This window comes from Tachypleus tridentatus, chromosome 13 (assembly GCF_004210375.1).
Source record: "Tachypleus tridentatus isolate NWPU-2018 chromosome 13, ASM421037v1, whole genome shotgun sequence".
NCBI classification, from domain to species: Eukaryota; Metazoa; Arthropoda; class Merostomata; order Xiphosura; family Limulidae; genus Tachypleus; species Tachypleus tridentatus.
In genome coordinates, this window is record NC_134837.1 from 186,828,052 (window position 1) to 186,851,370 (window position 23,319).

General features: G+C 33.7%; 1 protein-coding gene across 6 annotated transcripts in view; it reads left to right on the plus strand.

Moving 5' to 3' along the window:
* The window catches only part of LOC143237026 (katanin-interacting protein-like), an 83,665-nt gene that overhangs the window by 12,755 nt on the left and 47,591 nt on the right, over positions 1-23,319 (plus strand). For all 6 annotated transcript variants that reach the window (XM_076475848.1, XM_076475849.1, XM_076475851.1 and 3 more), the window contains exons 6-9: positions 7,805-8,099; positions 9,670-9,772; positions 14,160-14,221; positions 22,686-22,779. In XM_076475848.1, coding sequence (XP_076331963.1) covers positions 7,805-8,099; positions 9,670-9,772; positions 14,160-14,221; positions 22,686-22,779 — 554 coding nt within the window. The remainder of the gene's footprint in view (positions 1-7,804; positions 8,100-9,669; positions 9,773-14,159; positions 14,222-22,685; positions 22,780-23,319) is intronic.

Consider the following 23,319-nt stretch of genomic DNA (forward strand, 5'->3'; position numbering starts at 1 on the left):
AGACAATCCATTCAAAAGACCAACCATACTGTTAAAAAGATAAAGCTGTCTTGGCTAAAAATTACTTCTACAATACTGAAATTTATATTTATGTTTCCTAGTTTTACCTTTCTGATAATTAAATATGGGAAAAAATGATTCCCCAGCACTATCAACTTCCTTAACAATCTTAAACACCTCAATCAGGTCCCTATAATTTTTTGTTTTTTTCAAAGAAAACAAGCTTGGAGATCTTACTTAATACTTGTATAGTAAACTTTTTGTCTCAGGTAACTCTCTTCTGATCACTTTCCAATAATTCAATATCCTTTGTAATTAATCCAAGACTGAACACCATACTTGAAATATGGTTTAACTAATAGTCTGTACAATATCATTATATCCATTTTAGACTTGTATTCAATATTTCTGTATATACAACCTAAAATCCTATTTGCTCTTTTGCTCTTGTACTGGCAACAGCACATGGTTTGGATGGCTTAAGAGACTGATGAACCAGAGCACCAAGCTATTTTTCATTACTAACACTGTTAAGGTTATTTTCATCCAAGTTATACTCCTAATCCAAATTGTGATATCTCACATGCATTATCTTGCATTTATTATAATTAAAAGCCTTCTCCCATTTATTTGTGCAACTCACCAATTAATCCAAATCCTTTTGTAAAGCAGTATGTTGTCCTTCTCACAATCAGCGGCACACAAAACTTCTTACCTCTTCCCACATAATAGCTTTTCTTGACTTGTACTGCCCTTTATATGCACAAAGTTTCACTCATAATTGACCTTAATACTCCCATCTATCTTGTGTTTTCATATGAGGCAGTAGCATGATAGCATGGAAATTAGCATGCCACAACCCGAAACCAACAGGAGTGCAAAACAACTCCTACCACAGTCAATTCCTTCTATACAACTTAGCTCAACTTCACTTCTCAAATGACACTTGCATTTACTTTATGGAATTGTCAGGCAGTTACTTGTTTTTTTTTTATGAGTACTTAGTTAACATTATGTATGTGTTATTTTAACATGTTTCTTTGGAGTCCTCCGTGTGAAATTTTCTACTTCCACTCACAGTTACCATGATTTCTGAGTCTCACATTATAACTATTACTGTTGTTGTTCCTATTGCAGTTAACCTTACTTTATCTACAGCAGTTTCATGTCTGCAAGTATTGGGAGAAGATATTATAATCTTGGTTTGTTGAAAGTAGGCTACCTGCATGTAGGCTTCTGGTTTGCCTGCCATGCTTTGTTCAAGGGTACTTGAACAAAAGAACAATGATTTTGGCAGCCTGTTTCCTCCCTCTATTCCGTGCCACAGAGTTGTGTTTAGCTCCAGTGGATGTGTCCAAGTCTCCTCGAGGTTTGTTATGCTTTGTTTTTGTTTCCAGTTTCCTTTGACTCCTTCCCTTTCAAGTGAAATTCCTGCATGCCGTTATCTTCTTCTCCTCCCACCAGATACTGGGGGTTTCTGCTAATAGGTTTGCAGATACTCCCAGCAGTTGGATTCTCTTCTGCCTCTGTGGGGTTAGTATCCCAGTATTTTTGGTCATGTCTTTCTAACTTTAGTTTTCCTGTATCTGTTTCACTTTATCTTCCCCTTTTCATTCTGTTTTCTCAATTCACTTGCTCTCTGAGGCTCTTCATTGTTCCCTCAAAGTTTTTAGTAGAGACTTGTGTCCAGATTCTTTCCACTCTTGCACAATTGTCATCTTCCACCCTTTCACTCCAAACATGGCTCCTCTGCTGTTAAGATCCTTTGGGTTAGGATGCCCTTTTGTCCTGTGTCTATTTAATCCAAAATTCCTTACAGAAATTGTGTATGGGTCCTTTTCAAGGCAAGATGTATTTCAAGGCGTCCTTTACTCTTTGGAGTCCAAAGTTAAAGCTGCTTATTTGCTCACTTCCTTTTCTCCTTGATTTCTGTTTGTGTCAACCTTCTTCTGAACCAATTCCCATGTCTCATTCCCTCTCCTCTACCAGTTTCTGCTACGTGGGTCATGTTTTTGTCAACAACTTCAGTACACCTGGCAGTCCTAGTGACTTTTGCTCTTTGTCACTTTATGGGAATCCTTCACCACAAACCCTTGGGTGTGGTTTTTTTTTTCAAAGGGCTTATTCTTCACTTCAGTTCCCCTCATCCCAAATTCTTCCACCTCCTCAGGATCCTGTTTCTAGCCAAGATCTTTCTGAGGCAATTCTAGAGCTTCTTCCTAAGGATGGTTTGGAAAAGGTGGATCCATCTTAGTCAGGTTTTGATTCCCATTTGTGTTCATAGCTCCCAAGAGGAAGAGGAACTAGCACCCTGTCATCAATCTTTCATCCTTGAACTGCTTCTTCAACTTTCTTTAATTCACCATAGAATCACATTTATCTCTTTTTAGGACTTTCAGTCTTGGTCTTTGAATGATTAAGGTAGATGTCTTGAATGCTTTCCAGATATACAGCATTTTATTTGCTGTGACCATTGGGGTTGTGGCTACTAGTTCCAGTTTCTTCCATTTAAGTTGGCTTTGGCTCTATGCATTTTTTTTTCATGTGGCTAAGGTCTTTGCTTTTCTTCTTGATTATAGGAGTGTTGATTTCTATTATTACATGGAAACTGATTGCTTCTGTCTACTTCACATGCCACTTCTTATTTTCATACTCACTTTATATTTTTAAGAAGCTCCATAGGTAGATTGACAGATTAAGGAGGAGAAGTTTTTCTTCTCCCCAACTCAATGTCATCTCTGGGTAGTTTTCAATTCCCATTTCATATGTGTCCAAATTTCTCCCCCTTTGCCTGTGACCTATAGAGGTTCTGATTTAGGCTGCTTCCTTCTCCTGTTGTTCTTTAACTGGATAAGAGGGTCTGTCTTTTTTGAAGAAATGAGCTTTGCAGGCTATCATTTTCCTTGGTATAACTCACATGAAACTTCTTAAGTGGGCTTTATAAGCTAAGGGAAGAAATCTTGTTTGGGATCCCTTGGATGCCCCTATTCATGTGGACTTCATCTATTCATAAAACAGAGACAACATAATAGGTGTTTCTCCTCCTCCTCATTTGGAGATGCATTTTTTCATGAATACTTCTCTTTTAAGTTGGGGTGTGCATCTGGACATGCAGGAGATTTTGAATGTTTATCTGTTGTGGAGACATTTCTGCATATAAATCTGATAGAATTACTAACTGCTCATAAAGGTTTGGTTCATTTTCTCCCATTTCTCCACAACTTGTTGGTTGTGATCAATTCTGACAACAATTATCTCATACATCACTTGATCGAGGTCTTTTGTTTTCCATGTTTTTGAACTCTTGCTTTGGGCCTGCAGTCATCACATTCGGTTAATGTCATGTCATATACTTGGTGCCATGAATCTGGTCACAGATAGTATATTACACCCAGAAATATTGTACCCACAAAATGGTCCCTTGACCAGTAGGTGTTCAGCAGAAGGTATTCCCAGTTGGGTGCTTTGGAACTGATTGGAACCTCAGTGTTGTTCTCTGTGCCATTATGCTTCCTTCCTTGCAGTCCATGTCGTTCTGTTCTTTATATCATCTTTCCTTAAAACCTTTCTCCTCTTCCTTGTGACAGGTGGATGCCAGAGTTCAGATTTGTTCCCTCTTGATGCTTATCACACATTATATCTCACATCCTGTGTCATCTTTACTGTTCAAAACCTTGACAGCACATGAGAGCAATTTTTCCTTCACTTTTATTTCTCTCCCTTTCATTTCTCATCTTTATCACCATTCTAATCCAGATCATTTTGTGTTCCATCCAGGATCTCCAGTGTTAAGTGGCTCACACTGCTCCCTTCTGTTGTTTCCATTCCCATTTGTTTCTTCACAGAAACCCTTCAATTTCATGTATTACTATTCCTGTTAGCCTTACAGGTTGGATTTGCAGCTGATTCACCTGGCTTATTTTTCCCTATCCTTCTTTCTATCACCCAAATTTCAGTTCCCAGAGGGTACTGGTGTTGATTGGACCTGGACCAGCTATGTGTCCTCATGCATGAATCACTGAAGTACCCTCCTCCTTCCACAGACTGGATGATTCATCCTAATGCTTCCTGATTCTGGACTGGAGTGGAAACACCACATTGCTGTTTGCCTTTCTACAATCATCTGAATGTCAGTTGCTGAGAAGGACAGGAGTCAGTTGTATTGGACACATACACACAAGGATGTGGGTCATTGGAACAGATGATTTTTCTTCCTTTCAGTTCCCATGTCTGAAGTTAATAGTAGAGGACCCCCTTCTTAATATAGGTTGGATATTCCTGTCATGGTTCTATTGGTGTTGGTTGAAGTTGAACCCTCCTTACAGTTTGCAGTGCCTTAGTCACTATACACCAGGGTTCCCTTAATTTAATTTATGGGGTTCCTCCATTGTTTCTACCCTTCTAGCAACACATCAGTTTTACAGGCATGGAGTATGCCAGACACAAATTTGGTGCAATCTCCCTCAGATGTGCTGTAGAGCTTTACGTACTTTTTAATCACACAACCCATGGGCTTTCTTTGGGTACTTTCTGAAGAGAGTTCCTCTAGGTACTGTAACACTAGTCCATTCAAAAGGTCAGTGTGGGAGTCTATTAATTGTGTGAGTGGAAGTAAAATAGTGTATCCTACACTGAAAATGTATTGCCAATATATTCATGCATTTTCTCACACTTTCCACCCTTTCTCCCACTTCTGGTGCCTTTTTCTTTAATCTCAAAATGAAGTTAAGCTAAGCTGCATGGAAAGATTCAGCTGTGCTAGGAGTTAATTTATACTCCTATTGGTGGAAGGTTGTCACATACTCATTAGCATGCTATCACATCACAGCTACCTTGTTAAAAATGTGGGAGTCCCAAGGCTATAGATGTGTGAAAATTTGTTCATATTGAGACCAGTACAAATTGAGAAAAACTAATAAGCGAGAAGATGTAAAAATCTATTGGAAATGCATTTTCTTTGTAGGAAAATGTTCAATTTAATTCCATAAGCAACTTTAAATCATCTATTGGCCATTCCTTCAATTATGCAACTAATGTGAATAAAAAAACAATGTTCTAACACTGAACCCTAAAGTAACCCACTCCTGACATTAATCCAGTTTGACTGAACTCCACTTATAACAACTTTCTGCTTTTCTTCTAACATTTTACTGATCAAAAATGTATTTAAATGAATATTTCCTATTTATTTATTTTCAGCTAACATTTTTATATATTTTTTAAATTTTCTAACTTACAGTTTAATCACTCTTGATTTTCTCTAATTTTAAATCATTTCAATTAAAACCTCTTACTTACATTACTATACAAAACTGACAAGACAATATCATGTAATTCTTTCCATTTCATATGCCTAATTCTTGTATGTCATTACATAATGTAAATTTCAACACTATAGTAATGTTTCACTGATCCCTGTTGACAACCGAACGAGCCAGGGTAAGAATACCTATCATTCTTTATAATATGCTTGTACCAAGGGTATGTCATAAGGGTTTTGTTTGAATGAACATACTGATCAAATTTAGGGTCTAAAATAACTGTTATGGTACTTCATGCAGTGTTTTAACTATGTAGAAAGAAGCTAGCATATGGTACTGGCATATGCTGGAAGAAATCAATTAGTAGCACTCCACAAATAAACTATGATTAAAATAATCTTTAACACTAAATATTAAGTTTTTTTTTATATGTTAGGGCATATAAAAAGTGTAAATAATTTTCAGTAGAGCAGATACTTCACATAAAAGCATTACGCGATACTGGTTGGACTTTCTGACAAATTGCTGCAGACTAGAAGTTCTCCCCAAACACTGTCAAGTACACCCTAGATGGTGAGACCAAGAGAGATGGATATGAAAATAGGAAAGGAAGAGACAGAACACATAAACTTAGTGATACTGATGTTAATTATCTCTGTTTATGTAGCCTTTGGAACCGAAGGAAGACTGCCACTGTCTTTAAGCATGAGATAAACAACCAGGTACCAAATGACAGAAAAGTGTCCAGATCTACGGTATCAAGAAGACTCCATGATAATGGAATATTTGGTTGTGTAGCAGTTAAAAAAAACCTTTAGTCATCAAATATTTTCAAGAGGCTGAAATTTGCTAAAATGTACACAGACAAGACTGTTGGTGGTTGGAAAAGGGTGTTATGGACAGATGAGTCCAAGTTTGAAATATTTGGTTCAATGCATAGATTGTACAGGGTGTTTGGAAAGTCACTGTGCACTTATGTATTTATTAACAGACATGTTTCAATATAGAATACAGGAGGTAAATATGAATGACAATTATAAACAATGTTGAAAGTGACCCCCGTTGGCATCAATACAGGCCTGGATCCTTCTTATTTTGTTTCTAAACACCACTATCAGTTGCTTGCTTTAAATAGACTGAATAAAATATGATTACAAAACTGCACAGTGACTTTCCAAACACTCTGTACGTCCAGTGGAAGAAAGGTAAAATATACTTATCTCAATGTATAACACCTACCATGAAGCATTGGGGAGGCAGTGTGATGGCTTTAGATGATTTTCTGCTGAGGTGACAGGAGATATCTGCAAGATACTAATCTGTCATGGCATACCCTGTGGTTTGTGTATTATTGGTGAAGGATTTTATTACCAAGAAGATAATGACTAAACATTCTTGCAGCTTGTGCAGAAATTAAAATACTGCTGGTATAGGTATTAACACATTTACTAATATAGCAGAAAACAACGTTTTGACCTTCCTAGGTCACCTTCAGGTTAACAAAGAGAGAGTTTGCAACTGACCGTTGCTGGGCACATATCTCAGGGATGAGAGTGTAAATGGGTACGGGAATGTAGGGGGCATTGCAGCTAGATGTTAGGTTATTAATTATTATAAGTTATAAAAATGTTCATTTATATTGGAATAACTTTGGATTTAGTTGTTGTATAACTATGGCTTTTTAAACCAATACCAGCCATTCCGAGATACATTTTTACTTCAAGTGGGTTTCTCGTCATCAAGAATATGCAGAAGTTACTTAACTAAGAAAGAAGCAGCTGGAGTCATTCATATGATACAGTATCCATCACAAAGCCCCACTCTGAACCTAATTTCACAGATCTGGGATTTGATTGATCAAAAACTTGACAAATAAAAAGTTACTTCCAAAGAAACTTTATGGGAGTGTATTAGAGTCATTTGGAGTAAAATCTTGAAGGGCACTTTGATAAAATATGCTTGAAAAACTGCAGTTATTAAAGCAAAAGTGAGACACTCAAAATTTTAACTGTTTGCTGAAATGTATTACTTCTACTGAGTTTCTGTTTGTATTAATCAGGAAGAGTGATAAAATGTTGATGTTTCATCTGTTATTTACATTCAACTGTTCTTTGAAAGTAGCTTAAAACCTGATTTTGTTACTTTGTCCTTGCACTTTTGTCCATTACTATATGTTTATAATGCTTTTTTTAAATTTTAACCTTTATACCCTTAGCGAGCCTATCTTGAATATTTAAGAATGTATTTGAAAGAGTTTTCCACAATTCACCACAAATAATTATTGTCTCATCCCTTAAATTTATTTATTTTTTTAAATTTGGAACTAAAAATCTATATTCTATTTTTATATGCAGCAGAACATCAAATCTAATTTACCAGTTATCTCTGGGATGTCTTAAAGAGGATAAATAACAAAATAATTAAAGGGGTCAGAATAATTTCAGTTTTTAAAAGACTTGATGGAAGATTGAATTTGTTTGATGAAGTTGATATTTGTTATCAACAATTTTGTTAATTAGAAAATGATGATTGTGTCATCTTAGGATCTTTGTCTTGGTGTACAATTGGTAAGGATCATGGTGGAAGAAATGGTGGTATTTGAGGGAGAGCTGCAGAAAGCCTGTGGAAATCAGGTATTTGATTATGGCCAAGTGATACCATTAAATCTTGACCCTTCATCTCATCCAAACATGTCAAAATGCTCTGAACTGTTGTCCTCTGATGTAAGCAATCAATCCATGAAAGAATCTTTGTTAGAAGGTAAGAGTGAAGAAGGACTAGAAGAGTTGAAGCAGGATGATAGTGTCACCATAAAGTCTACTGTTGCAGAATGGCCAGGTAACTATATCAAAGGTTACTCCCAGCCCTTTTAACCCTTTTGTTGAACTATGTTATACAGCCTACACATGATATCTATTTGTATGTGTGCTTTGTGCCACAGAGTTTAGAATATGTATAACCTTTCTTTCCTTATATCTCTATACAGATGTATTTGTCTAAGAAATGTACTTTTCCATTTTCTGAAGGTTATATGTTGTGACAGAGTGATCTAATTAACACGTGTCTTCAACAAGATAATGTATTTTCTGAGTGGTTTTGGGATAAGCTCTTCCATTTTGTCACTGTTAAGCTACTCGAACAAAACTTGTGGCATTTCTAGGAATTTTTATTTGGGGTTGGAAGGGAGAAAAGTGTTAGTTGGGTAAGAATTAAGTGCTAAACCATTATTAAATTCACAAGAAGGAAGTGTTTGCTTATTAAAGTTAATCCACACTTCTTCCTACAGCTTCATGGCAGTCTGATGCTCTCTGAGACTACTGTTAAACTTACCCCTCATATCTTGTCTGATTGTTTTGGTTCAGGTTACATAGTATGACTACCTGACCTTCCACAGAAAATTAACACTCTTCTGTCAGTGGCAATCCAAATGTAGGGATAATCTAAATATTTTAAAAGATTTAATCTTGGTATCTCAGAAGAGGGATAAAATTTTCAGTGGCTTTCTCACTCCATGTTAGCAAATATTCCAACATACATGATGTTTCTCCTTATTATTTCAGAGAAGTAAACCTCTGAATCAAAAAAGCTCAAAACTTTATCTGAGACAAGTTTTTAAATGCTCATTCCCAATGTATAAATGTCAAGATGTATGAATTACTCAACTGAAAGCAGTGAGTGTACAAATGTTTCTCAAGGTAATATTAGAATGCTACTAAAAGATGAATGAATAACAGGTTTAAAGTTAAGGATTATTATGTGAAATCATAAGCAATTTTTGTATCTCAAGATGACTGGTATGGTTATTGAAACTTTTATTAAAATAAAGTAGAGAACAATGTTTTGTCCTTCTTAAGTCATCTTCAGGTTAACAATTTTTACTTACTTTAAAACTGTAAGTAGTAAAAACTACAATGCACAGTTCTAACCAACTTAAAAAGACTTTGCTATATTCAAATTCCTGTCATTTATTTAACTGGATAAATGGATGGATAGGCAGATAACATTTATAAGCATAAGCATCATTATAGATTTTAATAATCTCTTTACAAAGAATGACACAGAAGGACATTTTAAGTTGTGATCAGATCTTGCTATTAATAAATAGTTACTGTTTACTGTGTGGAGTAAGACAACTAGATGCGATATAGTCCTATTCTGTAGAAAATAGTATTAAGTATACTATTTCTTATGTAGAATATTTCAAGCCTGTTGACACCTGTATTATATGTTTTTATAACTTAACAGATTCTTTGATAATTAAATAATACATCTTTATACAACATTAATAGTTTAGTTTATTTAAAATTATTAGACTTTTCAGTTTTTAGAATTTATTAGCAGTTTAGCTTTTTAAAGTTTCTTTCTATTTGATTACTTTGCACTTGTTTTTTTTTTCTTTTCACTATAGACTCCACACACAGAAATAAAACCTATGATAGAAGTCCTACAGGTTCGAGTGTAATTCACAGTTTGAACATATCAACTTACAGAGCAAGTGGCAGGAATTTTTGGTATTGGTTTGTTCTGTTTTATGGTTTGTTACAGTTGATACAGTAATATATATTTCAGTGATATAATATTCTTTTTTCTGAATTGATGTAATTTTAATTTTGCTAAACTGTGGTAAATGAACATCTGTAATTAAACTAATAATTTGTATTCTAAGGATGGCTGGTATGAGTATTAAAACTTTAATTAAATCAAATACAGAACAATGTTTTACCTTCTTAGATTAAAAAAGAAAGTTTCCAACTGACTGTTGCCAGACACATCTTAGGGACGAGAGTGTAAATGGGTATGAGATTGTAGAGGGTGTTGCAGTTAGATGTTAGGTTATTAATTAGTATAGGTATAAAGATTTTCCTTTTCATTGGTTTAATTTTAATTTCAGTTGTTGTATAAGTAGGGCTCCTTTGATTTTCTATTTGTTTCCCTGCTCAGTATGTTGGTGTTTTCTATGGTTATGTTGCACTTATTTGATTTGCAGTGTTTGAAAATATGAGAAAGTGTTTTTTGTGTTCTTTGAATCTAATTTCCATTTTTGTGCTTCTTTCTCCAATATAGAAGTCATGGCAGTTGTTACATTGTATTTTATAAATAATGTTGGTGTTGTGTTTGTCATTGTAGTCTTTACACAGTATGGACTCTAGTTTTATACCTGGTTTTTAAATAAATTTGGTATTTACTGGAATCTGTGATTTATTGTAAGTTTTTTTCCAAATGTTGGTTATTTTTTTTTGGGAACATATGGTATGTAGTAGTGTAAGGTTTTGTAGTTTGTTGTATCTTGGGGTTTATTGTTGTTTGTTTGTTTGTTGATCTAGGTGTGTGTGTATACTTTTTTCAACGATTTTTGGAAGAAATTTGTTGATCTTGATGAAATGTTGTTTCATTTTGTTTCATTTTCAAATTTTTCATTGGTTCTTGTCATCTTGAAGTTGAGAAATGCTATTTGGTTAGTTTTTTCCTGTTCACAGGTGAACTTAATGTTGGGATGTATTGAGTTAACGTGGTTGAAAAACTAAGTGTGTGTTCTGTAAATGTTGATCCAACAGTTGTATTGTCAACATTACTATACCAGTATAGTGGTGAGTGTAAGGCTGAATTGATCACTTGAGATTCAATCTGTGTCATAAAAATGTTGGCTAAAACTGGTGACATGGGATTGCCCTTACTTAGGCCATTTATTTGTAGGTAATTTTGGTTATTGAACATAAAGTTAGTTTTAGTGGTAGTGAATTCTATAAGGGTTGCTAATTGGTTGCTAGGGTGTGTATCAATAGGTTGAGGTCTTGGATGTATAGTTCTAAAGCTATCTTACAGGTTTCAGTTATTGGGACTTCTCTGAAGAGGGAGGTTACATCAAAATTTGTCATTCAAGCTTCATGGTTTAGTTGATTAAGAATAGATTTAAAGTTAAAACAGTCTTTCAAAAAAGAGCCAGCTGATGTTACATATTTACAATATGTTCACACTATATATTTACCAAGGTTGTGGTTAAATGATTCATAAATTGACTTGTGGATTGTAGTAGACAATCGGGTTTGTGAGGTTTGGGGGTGCTGTATAGTTGTGGTGTGCATGAGTCATTCTTGATTGTATTTTTGTTGAATTTGTGAAACCAATAACTAATTTGAGAAACTAACAATCTATGGAATACTAAATATCACAACATAATATTTATTTAGACTTCGTCAATGTGTATTCATGTGTACAATTATGTTTGTAAGCAGGACATATTTTAGTAGAATGTTTTTATTCACTCCTTAAAATTTACAACTAACACTTTAATTATTTTTGTTTCTTGTTCCATAGAACTTGTAAAGAATATTATTCGGTAAGCTGATACTGAATTACTTTTACAGATATAGTAGTTAACAGGGCAATGGCTAGACTCCTTCATGACAGAAGATCTTCAGTATTCATTTACAGTAGTTAACAGGACGATGGTTAGACTCCTTTATGTCAGATGAGCTTCAGTATTCACTAACAGTAGTTTACAGGATGATGGTTAGACTCCTTTAAGTCAGATGAGCTTCAGTATTCACTTACAGTAGTTAACAGGACGATGGTTAGACTCCTTTATGTCAGATGAGCTTCAGTATTCACTTACAGTAGTTAACAGGATAATGGTTAGACTCCTTCATGACAGAAGATCTTTAATATTCACTTGTAGTAGTTAACAGGATGATGGTTAGACTCCTTTATGTCAGATGAGCTTCAGTATTCACTTACAGTAGTTAACAGGGCAATGGTTAGACTCCTTCATGACAGAATATCTTTTATATTCACTTATAGTAGTTAACAGGGCAATGGCTAGACTCCTTCATGACAGAAGATCTTCAGTATTCATTTACAGTAGTTAACAGGAAGATGGTTAGACTCCTTTATGTCAGATGAGCTTCAGTATTCACTTACAGTAGTTAACAGGATAATGATTAGACTCCTTTATGACAGAAGATCTTCAGTATTCATTTACAGTAGTTAACAGGACGATGGTTAGACTCCTTTATGTCAGATGAGCTTCAGTATTCACTTACAGTAGTTAACAGGATAATGGTTAGACGCCTTCATGACAGAAGATCTTTAATATTCACTTGTAGTAGTTAACAGGACAATGGTTAGACTCTCCTTCATGACAGAAGATCTTTAATATTCACTTGTAGTAGTTAACAGGACAATGGTTAGACTCTCCTTCATGACAGAAGATCTTCAGTATTCATTTACAGTAGTTAACAGGACGATGGTTAGACTCCTTCATGACAGAAGATCTTTAATATTCACTTGTAGTAGTTAACAGGAAAATGATTAGACTCCTTCATGACAGAAGATCTTCAGTATTCACTTATAGTAGTTAACAGGACAGTGGTTAGACTCCTTCATGACAGAAGATCTTTAATATTCACTTGTAGTAGTTAACAGGAAAATGATTAGACTCCTTCATGACAGAAGATCTTCAGTATTCACTTATAGTAGTTAACAGGACAGTGGTTAGACTCCTTCATAACAGAAGATCTTCAGTATTCACTTATAGTAGTTAACAGTACGAGATAAATGTAGTGTATTAATAAGATCGTGTTATATGGTGAAAAATATTAATTGAGTATGTTGATGTTTGTCATGTTGAAACATATCCAGTAGATACAGTAAACATGAGATGTAAGATGTAACCACCACCTATCAGAAAAAATATCCTCCAACTTTATCTATGTAAATTGTGCTATTCAACTTTATACCTTCAAAGAAGACTTACTTATTGAACTGAACTACCTTAAGATCATAGCACCATCTAGAGGTTTTAACTTCATGAACGTAAATAAGGCCTGTGTTAAACTTTAAAATAATGAAAAGTATTATATTATCTTTGACCTTTCACAAAACTGGAAAAAGTTGGTTTCATTCCCTTTTATACTAGAAATTCTAACAAAATTACTATACTTTTTTAATATCTTGAGATTTGATGTAAAATCTGTGTTGATACCTTGACGTAAAATTAACGTATTACTACCTTAACCGAAGGAAATCCTAATATAGGAACAAGAATTAGGGCATATACAGTATTCCATGTGAATGTGGAGAAAATACATTGGACAAATGTGACATTCCTTGGAAATAAAATTCAGAGAACACCAATATTACATGCATGAAGGTGAATTCCATACATCCACATCAACAAACCCTCAGTATGAAGCAGGTTACAAAATAGTTTAGGATGAAATTTTTCTAGAGAAACCCAAAATGAAAAAAGAAAGAGATTGTTTAGTAACAGTAGAATCATCAAAGCAAACATTCTCTTGTTAAGTTGTGATAATGTCAACTGTTTTTGGCAAGTTCTCTTTATCATTCATACACTTGACCTCTACCTATATCCTGTCACCTACTGACACTATTTCTGTCACATTTAACCATTGTCTTTGTAACTATATATGAACCTTTTATTGCTTAGTAGTCAGTAAAAGGTTTATTGGCTTTAGAAGATAAGCCAATGTTTTGGCAAAGCACGAAGTATATTACACCACGAATAAAACATTTCTTTATGTTTCTAAGTCATTGTTGCTTACATGAAATTAGACCCATGTTTTGCTAAAAACGTTCTAGCTTTATAGATCTGAAGACTTAACTGTCTCTACAAGACCCTAGTGTTATTTTACTGTTATAAATTGCAGCTAGTTCCAGTTTTGTTGTCTTAATTCTGTAAACATTTATCAGGTGCCACATATCAATTCTTAAAAAAGTGTTCACATTTAATTTTTTTCTATACATGTACTTCTGTGGTTATTAATGTTCTACTGTTTATAGATATCTGAAAACAACCTAGGTTGGTTATAAAAACATTCTTTTAAATGTTTAATTAATGAAAGAATTGCTATTAATTACTTTACCTTTTATCTTTTTTAGCAAACCAGCAAGTGGAAAAACTGAGAAACCTAGCTGGCTAAAAATTTCAAGCTTTAATGATGGTATCTTGATTTATGTTTTGTTCTATAATTTTGTATCAAATAATTAGTAACATTCACTAATGATATTAGAGTTTGGTTTATCTTCAATAAATATATACTCACTGATTTTAGGATCAGATAGGATTAGTATCAAAGATCTTATCATGCAATAGGCAGTGATAAAAGCATGTTAACATCATTGTTCCAAGGACAATGAGCTAAACACATTTTGTTGACAATTTTGTAAAATACCAGTGATGATTAACTCTCTCGCTACAAGATTGGTCAAATCGACCAACCTTGTAACAATTTTATGCTTATAGTTTTCATATTGCAACTTTTAATACAATATATGTATCTTCACAAAATGTGGCAAGCGTTTATTAAACCTCACAAATCAGATTTTTAATGAGGTGTTTTTGCTAAGTATTTGTTTATAAATATATATATAAAACATTTTTTTAATCATCCAGGTACAAAGAAATTTTCATGTTGAGAGTAAAAATGTTTTTCTTTATTTCAAAAATCTCATACTTCATTTGCATAAAACCTACTGAATACATTTGAAATGTTTTTTTTTCAAGTAAAACTGCAGATTTTATCTGTGGTTTTCTCCAACTCTGTACAAAGTCAGTCAAATTGATTGACCTAAAAAAAACAAATATCAATTATCCTTTTTTTTCTTTCTTGAATGTCTTCAAATTTTAATATGAAAATACATTTGTTTATCCTAAATAGCTTTAAATTTCTAATTGTACACATCTATTTATATTACTATCTTGTTGTTTTGTTGCCCTTTAACTCTGTTTAATTATTATTCATACCATTATAAGTTGTAAACAACATGTAAAAAAAGCAGACAATGTCCCATAAGTTTTACAGTTTTTCTGGCTTTTTAACTATTCAACAAGAGTCATAAAAATTAATTTAAGCTTGTTGATGTGATTCCCATGTGAATAAAGCTTGAAATGTAAGTCATTAAAATTCAGTTAAGCTTGTTGATGTGTTTCCCATGTGAATAAAACTTGAACTGGAAGTAAAATAGACAATTCTTTGTATAGAAAACATTTTAATATAATGCATTATGTGATAGAGTGAAATCTTCATTTTCTATTAGTTACAAATAATATAGTATTAAATATAAGACTGGTTGATTTGGCAGGAGGGATCTGATTTTCTATTTCATGGCTCTCTAAGTAAATAATGTTGACAACATTTTTATGAATAATTTACTTTATATTTTGTACTTCTTGGAGGGGTGGTAAATAAATTAGAGAAGATACATCTCTAGATATCTAGAGAAAATATCACAATCATCCTACCAGGGGAAATTTGGGATTTTTTAAAAAAATGCCTTATAAAATTAAGAAAGTAAAACTTCTATATGTTTAAAAAAATGGATTATTAGTTACATTTGTATACAATATTTATTGATACACCATGACAGTAATGTAGTTTAATTAGATGTTAAATATAGCTCACTAAAACCTTGTAACATCCTTAGAAAAAGATACCCATAGAGAGAGAGTTAACAATGAGTACACTTCCCAAGAATATCACAGATGGTAACATTGGATACACTTCCTTTGGATACCAGTCAGGGGCGTAGATTTTTTACACCCTATGGGTGAGTGGGGGGTGATTTTTTGCAACCATTCATGTGGACTGTTCAATTTGCAAATTGGTAATCTTTGATTATGTGAACCTGAAAGCTGTAAACACGCAGTCACAGAGTAATCTTGTTGCCATGATACTTCAAGGTTTCCATGTAGGTTTGTATAAGTGAGGTGTTGTGAACAGTTTTCAAAATGTTAATAGAATAAAGACAAGTGTGTCACAAATTAACTGCCATATGAATTTATTCCTGCACACTGCACAGTATAAAAGATGGCCATTATACTTGACAAGGTTACTAATAACTTTTATTGCATGAATTACGTTTTCAAATATAAATAAAATTAGTAATTACCCTTGATAAGTTTATATCTACTGAAAAACTGTTCATGTTATTTGATAAAAATAATTAAAATGTCTTTGCAAACTCTTGAAAATTACACATCAATACAATGTAACACATAATTATTTATACTTTTCATTGAAGTAAGATTCATTTAGTCCTCTAGTCTACATGTTCTCAAATGTAGACCTCCTTTGTGATGATCTGTTTATGAATTCTTTCATAAGCTCTTCTATATTTATCTTGTTGACCTCATCTTTGTGATTGTGACAAACTATCACATGGTTGAGGCAGCACTGAGACACAGTTGACCTTAATCACGTCTTCAATTGTCTTAATGCAGAAAAGCTGCATTCACATTTGCAGCTGGATATTGGACATACAAGCAAAATTTTCATGAGAAGAAACACTTCATTAAACATCTGCTGGCTTGTTTCATGCATTTTACAGTAAGTATTCTAGCATCTTTGAGAGATATTGCTTTTGTTGTTCCTTTGAATATGGGCAACTGAAATTCGAGCTGTTATGAGAAGATTTCTGGATAGAAGTTTATAACCGAGTTGTCAATCTTGCCAGATGTGATCATGTTCACAAGTGCCAGATATTGCCTCAAGTCATTGTGGTCTGCATTGAATCTAGGGTCAGATGTTCTATGACTGTGTCCACAAATTCAAAATATTGGCTTCTGTAGTAATCTCTAGATGTTGCAGAATGGTATGCTGAGCCATCACCTGTGATCCTTCTGGGGGGTCTGTGAATTCATGGTAGTTCAATAGACACCAGATCTAGGGAAGTTACCTTTTTTTCAGCTTCATCAAAAATTTTCCTCTGTTCGTAATACCCACAATTGCTCAACTGTCATTGCAGATACTTCAATCATGCCAGATACTGTTGCTGATTTTGTTTGGAATGTATGGTTTAGTTCCTCTAATGCAGCTAATGGATGCTGAGCCATCAAAAATCCTAAAACTGTCTTTCCTTTGTCAAATCTGTCCAGCAGACCTCGTGCTTTCACTGCTACATCAGATTTTTTATTTGCTAATTCAGACAAAGAATCAACATTGTCACTGTAGTGATCATTAGCACATGTAATTGCAGATAGGCGGCACAACCAGCATGTTGGACTCAGTGGGCAGATGTATTTAACTGGACCATTGTGGCTGTCTGACGATACAATATTTTCAAAGATTGTCTTTGTGCTGGCACAACCAGCATGTTGGACTCAGTGGGCAGATGTATTTAACTGGACCATTGTGGCTGTTTGACGATACAATATTTTCAAAGATTGTCTTTGTGCTGGCACAACCAGCATGTTGGACTCAGTGGGCAGATGTATTTAACTGGACCATTGTGGCTGTCTGACGATACAATATTTTCAAAGATTGTCTTGTATTTGCCTGACGTCTGAAGCAAGACACCAAGTTCGTGTACCCACTGGATAGAATCTCGAACACATTCACAAGCTTCAACTGCATGTTGCATTATTAAATTAGCCTTGTGTGCTCTGCAGTGAAAAATCAAAGCTGATGGTTGCTTCTCTTTTATTTTTGCCTGGCATCCACTGTACGCACCACTTATGTTAGCAGCTCCATCATACGTTTGTGCTCTTAATCCTGACAGTGGTAAATTGAGTCTAGTCAGTATATCAAGTACAGTCAAGGATATTATTTCACCAGTTGTATTGGAAACACTGTACAAACCAAGAAATATCTCATAGACGTCAAGGTTCTCATCTACGTATCATACACATATTTCTTCCTGTTCAGCACCTGTAACATCTTGAGTGCCATTAACCATTAATGCAAAGATTTTACTTTGCTGCACTTTGTGTGCTATGTTCCTCAGTATTTGATGGCTGAACATCTCCATTATTTCATTCTGAGCCTGGGGTGATGTGAATGTGGTTTTCTTTGACAAGTAGGCCATCAACTCAGGATCTTCCTCTTCCTGGAGCTTCATTAACTGCAGGAAGTTCCCCTCCATATCAGATTGTCCACGTAATGCTAAACCTTGATGTAGTAAGAAACGTAAACTTCTGAATATTTTGGTTGGACTTCTTTTGCATTCTTCCTGCTGCTTCTTTTTTCCATCATGTAGCTGGACAGTCACTGAAGTTACATCAAGTAAATCTTCTGGAGATATAGCGAACCTGAGCTGAGAGGAGGATTGGTGTTCTTTGAATTTCTGTTTTGCCTTTTTCCAGTTGCAAAAACTGGTAGATATGAAGGTATACTCCACTGGCCTCTCCAATTTCCCTGTAAAAAGGCCTCTATTTTCTGCCTTGACACAATAAGAAAGCATGTGACATTTTGAGTCTGATTATCGAAGTGCAGCCATGGGAACTCATCAAACCACTTGCCCTGGAAGTTGAGATTTTGCTTTCTGTTGGGGTATTAGTTGTGCGTCTGGATGATATGGCTTTCCACACTGTATCTGTGGAGTGTCAGGTTTTTCATTACTACACAAACGTGTTTCATAACTATCTGGTGGTTCATGATGTGCAATAGTTGCACAAGCATTTTCAGACTCATCCTCTGATGAACATGGTATTTCCTCTGTATGGCAAGTTTCTATTCCTTTGCTTGAGGTTGTTGGATTATCTGCATCTGCATTGTCACTTGTAGTACTACTAACTGGCTTGCAGAACTGTCTAATATTGGAAAGTTTCAGATGCTTGCTTGTCATTATTGGAATCTGTTTCCCAGATGACTCAAGAGGCTAAAATACAGTCTTTATTGAAAAACTCTTAATGTACAACGAATGAAGATAGAACAGAATGGAAGTAGGACTGAACAGTACAATGTATTTAAGTCGAACGCGCGAACCTCACAGTGACTACCGAACCGACTGACCGCCTGGGCATCACTTGGACAATAATGTGTGCGAGTTACAACACAAGTAATTGCAAGTTTCTCGAAAAATACTTAAACAATCACAAATATATTCCTGTTAAAGCTCATCAAAAGGCAAACATCTTGTGATATAATGTCTATAAGCATGTCAATTAAATAAAAACACCTAAACAAAAACTAGCAATACAATTCGAGTAGAGGCTTCAGACAGTTGAAATCGCACCTTTTGTGTTTTAATTATACAACAAAATACAATATTTTATTATCTATGATAAGAGAATATATTGTTCATTTACCATAAAGCACCAACACTTTATTAGAGGGCAGTGATAATCTGAAATTTCATGGATTAATGAGGGCCATAAACACAGGTCTAATGAGCCCTGTTGTAAAATCGAGGCTCAAACTAAAGGGAGCAGAGGGGTGTGATGTAGGGCGCATCTGGATCCAAGTGGCTCAAACCTGTCGTTAACTGTACACTAAACATACACTATGGTCAGCGGCTTTGGCAGCTAAGGAGAGTAAGGCATTTGACAATAAAACCGTCTAGACATGCATAAGAACAAATGGCATAGGAAAACTGCACAATATACACATAAGATTGATGCAGCTACAAGCTACAAATGGCCTGCCTAATCTAGATCAAAAGTGTTTATGCTTGGGAGTAATATTTTCGAATTTCATGCTCTGTTCAATCTGTTGTGATGAAAATTTTACTTAATCTTACACTACATTACAGATTCTGTGATAGTGCTTGCAAGCCTTGCATAGATTCTGTGATAGTGATGTACATTTTGCAAAAAGGCCTTGCATGTATTTGTAGGCCTGTGATGCAATGAAACAATTCAACAGACCAAACTGTAGGGGATGATTGTATGCACCATACCCACCTGACTGATATGCCCTTATACCAGTGATGGTAACAATGTGTATATTTCCCTAGAATACAAGTGATGGTAACATTGTGTCACTTCCTTAGGATACTAGTGATGTAACCATGTGTGTACTTTCTTAGAATACCAGTGATGATAGCATTATGTACACTTCCTTGGAATAACACTGATGGTAACATTGAGTACACTTCTCTAGAATACCATTTGTGGTATTGGGTTCAAAGATGTACATTTACCAGTGGCTACTGAAAATACCAGTGATGGCTACATACTATATGGCCTATTTCTTTAAGATATGTAATTTAGGTGTAGTATTGTAAAATTGGTAAGAACACAAGTGTTATGTAAAAATCACAAAAAAAAACACAATTTGTAAATTTTCTGTTTACATCCTGTGATGCAATGAAATCTGCAATTAACAACAGAAAAAACTTATTTACCTAGAGGTAGATGATTACTTTTCATTTGTTCATGGATGATTTTGAAATGTAAATATTTACATTATAACTTTTATGTTACTTGATGTTATGTTACCACTTCTAAAATGACCAGGTCTTCAACTAAGGTCACTGTGCCACCTGTGATCCAGATGATAAATTCCAAAGAGTAATATAAAGACTTTAGTAGAAATCATCTATACTTCACTGAATACTATGATTTCAGTTTCTTTGTTTCTCACTTGTAATCAACATCTACAGAAGACCAATGGGTATATGCAGGATATATTTTTATAAGTATAAATAAAATAATGATATGTACCTCTGAGATAAAAATTTATTAATTTAGTATTTCACTGTTACAGTTTTGTCAGGTGCTGTTAATTTCCTACCAGTTCTATAATCCAGTTAAATCTAAATTGGAATGCTATTACAGGTATCCTTTACTGCATGTGACTCAAAGTTTCAGTGTATTACATTACACATTTTATGACACTACTTTTTGTTTAAATTATACCAATTAGTATAGCATAAAATCTTAGCTAACAATCCATATTTTAATAGAATGTAAGTTTTTAAAAAATCCTGAATTTCTCTGAGTGTGACACATTTTAACCTAACATATCATCATCCCTATTTTATCCACCACCCCTTGTAAATGTATGAAATTAAGCATAAATTAATCTCTACAAAGCCATCACGTTTATTATATTCTTCAATTATGTTTGGTTACTGAGCTGTTGAATAGGAAATGAGATTTCTCCTGCCACATCTACCTGTCACAACCTCTCTTTTATAATTTGTTAAAAGGTCTCTCATATCTTTAATTATATATCACCTGTAACCAATAGAAACTCAATGTTTTCGTCTGTCAAATGGCATATGGTATAACTTTTATATTCTAGGAAATGGTTAAGTGTCAATTTCACTCAGAGTACCAACATTGTGGAAAAGTTAATGACTAGCTTGGATGAATTTTATGAGTCTTGTCGCAGAGCTTAAAAGCTAGAAAATTTTTGAGAGGTAAAGGAATTTGTGTATGTACTTTTTACATGTTATTAGTCTATATTGTTTGGTGCATTAGTTAATTAAATAAAAATTATTAAGTGCAATACTATGATTACTATTAAAAAGTAGGGTTAACTCTCTTTGATAATCAATAACAAGAAAAAAGAAGATTGGATAAGTATTTTATTTCTTGTTTTTCATGTTTAATCTATATGTATAATTTTAAAAGTAACTAAAATGTAAAAATAGGGATCTTTGTAGGTTAGTAAAGATTAGATTAAGTAACATAGATGATGATAATAGAATAAAAACTTTTCATGAGGCATGCACATGATCTACGTGTACTAGTTGTAGTAGCTCATGGGTAATGCAATTCAATAATGTAATATGAGATGCATGCACCCTAAATGATTTACAAGTTATAATGGTGTGGAAAGTAGTTGGATACAGTTCAAAGGGCAATTAAATAATAAAATAGATGTATACTGTTGCAAACTGAGATATTTAGGTTAATCAAATGTAGTTTCATGTTAGAATTTAAAGTAATCCAAGAAAGAAAAAAGGAATGTAGAGTTATTCAAATTTGTTTCTTGGTGGTTACAAGGTTGGTCAAATTGACCAATTATGTTTTGAGATAAAGTAGAGAAAATAACAGATAAACTATAAAGTTTTACTGCAATAAAAAACGTTTGAAGTGAATTTAGGAGGTGTTAGGGATTACACAAAGGAAATTTGAGATTTTGAGATGAGGAAAAGTACATTTAATTTTAACATGAAAATTACTTTGCACATGGAATAATTAATCAAATACTCCATATGTTTATGAACAGATCTTTAGTTTATTACAAATACTTCACTAAATATATGATTTTTTGTATGTTAAAGATTTATAATATTAACTGAAAGACTGCCAGAGTTTGTGAATGTATAACACTAAATTGCAAGTAAGAAGTATTAAATCTAAAAAGACTAAATAACTACAAAAAGGTCACATTGTCAGTCATATAGGCTGAGTCTGTATTGAAAGATTTAATAGTAAATGAAACCTTGATATTTGTATTTAGAAAGTTCACATCATATTAAAATAGTATCAGATATTCTTAAGTTTAAATTGGTGAAAAAAATCAAGCCAACAATGTTAAATAAATAATATTTATTAATATAAATTATTCACTGCACTTGATGAAGCTGTAATTGTGAAATATAGAGCTAATAGGTTATATTCTGGAGATATAGGTTGTGATTTTATTTACATTTATTAAAAATAATTTATAATAAATACCAATTTCCATTAAAAAAGTTAAGAATAATTCATGATATATTTTTTCTTTCTATTAGAAATGAATGTGGGAAGTCATATCAATCGTTGTAGCAGTAGCTGTCCAGCTAGTAGGAGCAGTATGGAGTCTCTTGACCGTCTGGACAACACAAGGTAAGTTATGTTTCATAAAATTTTAGATTTTAAACACAATACCATGAATATGGTAAAAAAGAACTGAATTCACCAGGTGGTGCTTTTGGATATCTTTTGAAACCTATAATAAATGTTTTATATTATGTGAAAGTGCTTCCTATTGGTCTTTTTCCTCAGATATGTCTTTATCTTATTGCAAGAAACTGAATGCTAGAACAATTTAGAATGTGCTCTGTCAGTTTTGACAGATTTAACAGATTACCACTTGAGACTGTGAGGTAAAACTTTTTCCCTTCAGCATATTCTGTGGTTATATTAACTGTTCCATGAGATTTATTTAACCTTATCACAAAGAACACTGTAAAGAACTTACCCTGTCAATTTTGACAGATTATGGCATGGAATCACGTTATAGATTTTCCACCAGTCTGAAACCTTGGCAGTTTCATCAGACCATAAAAAGGAGTTATATCTTCTGTTTTCAGCCATTTAAAACCTTTTGTATAATCTCATAACTATCAGTGATAAGTTAGTCTGGTGAGAATTAATATAAATTGT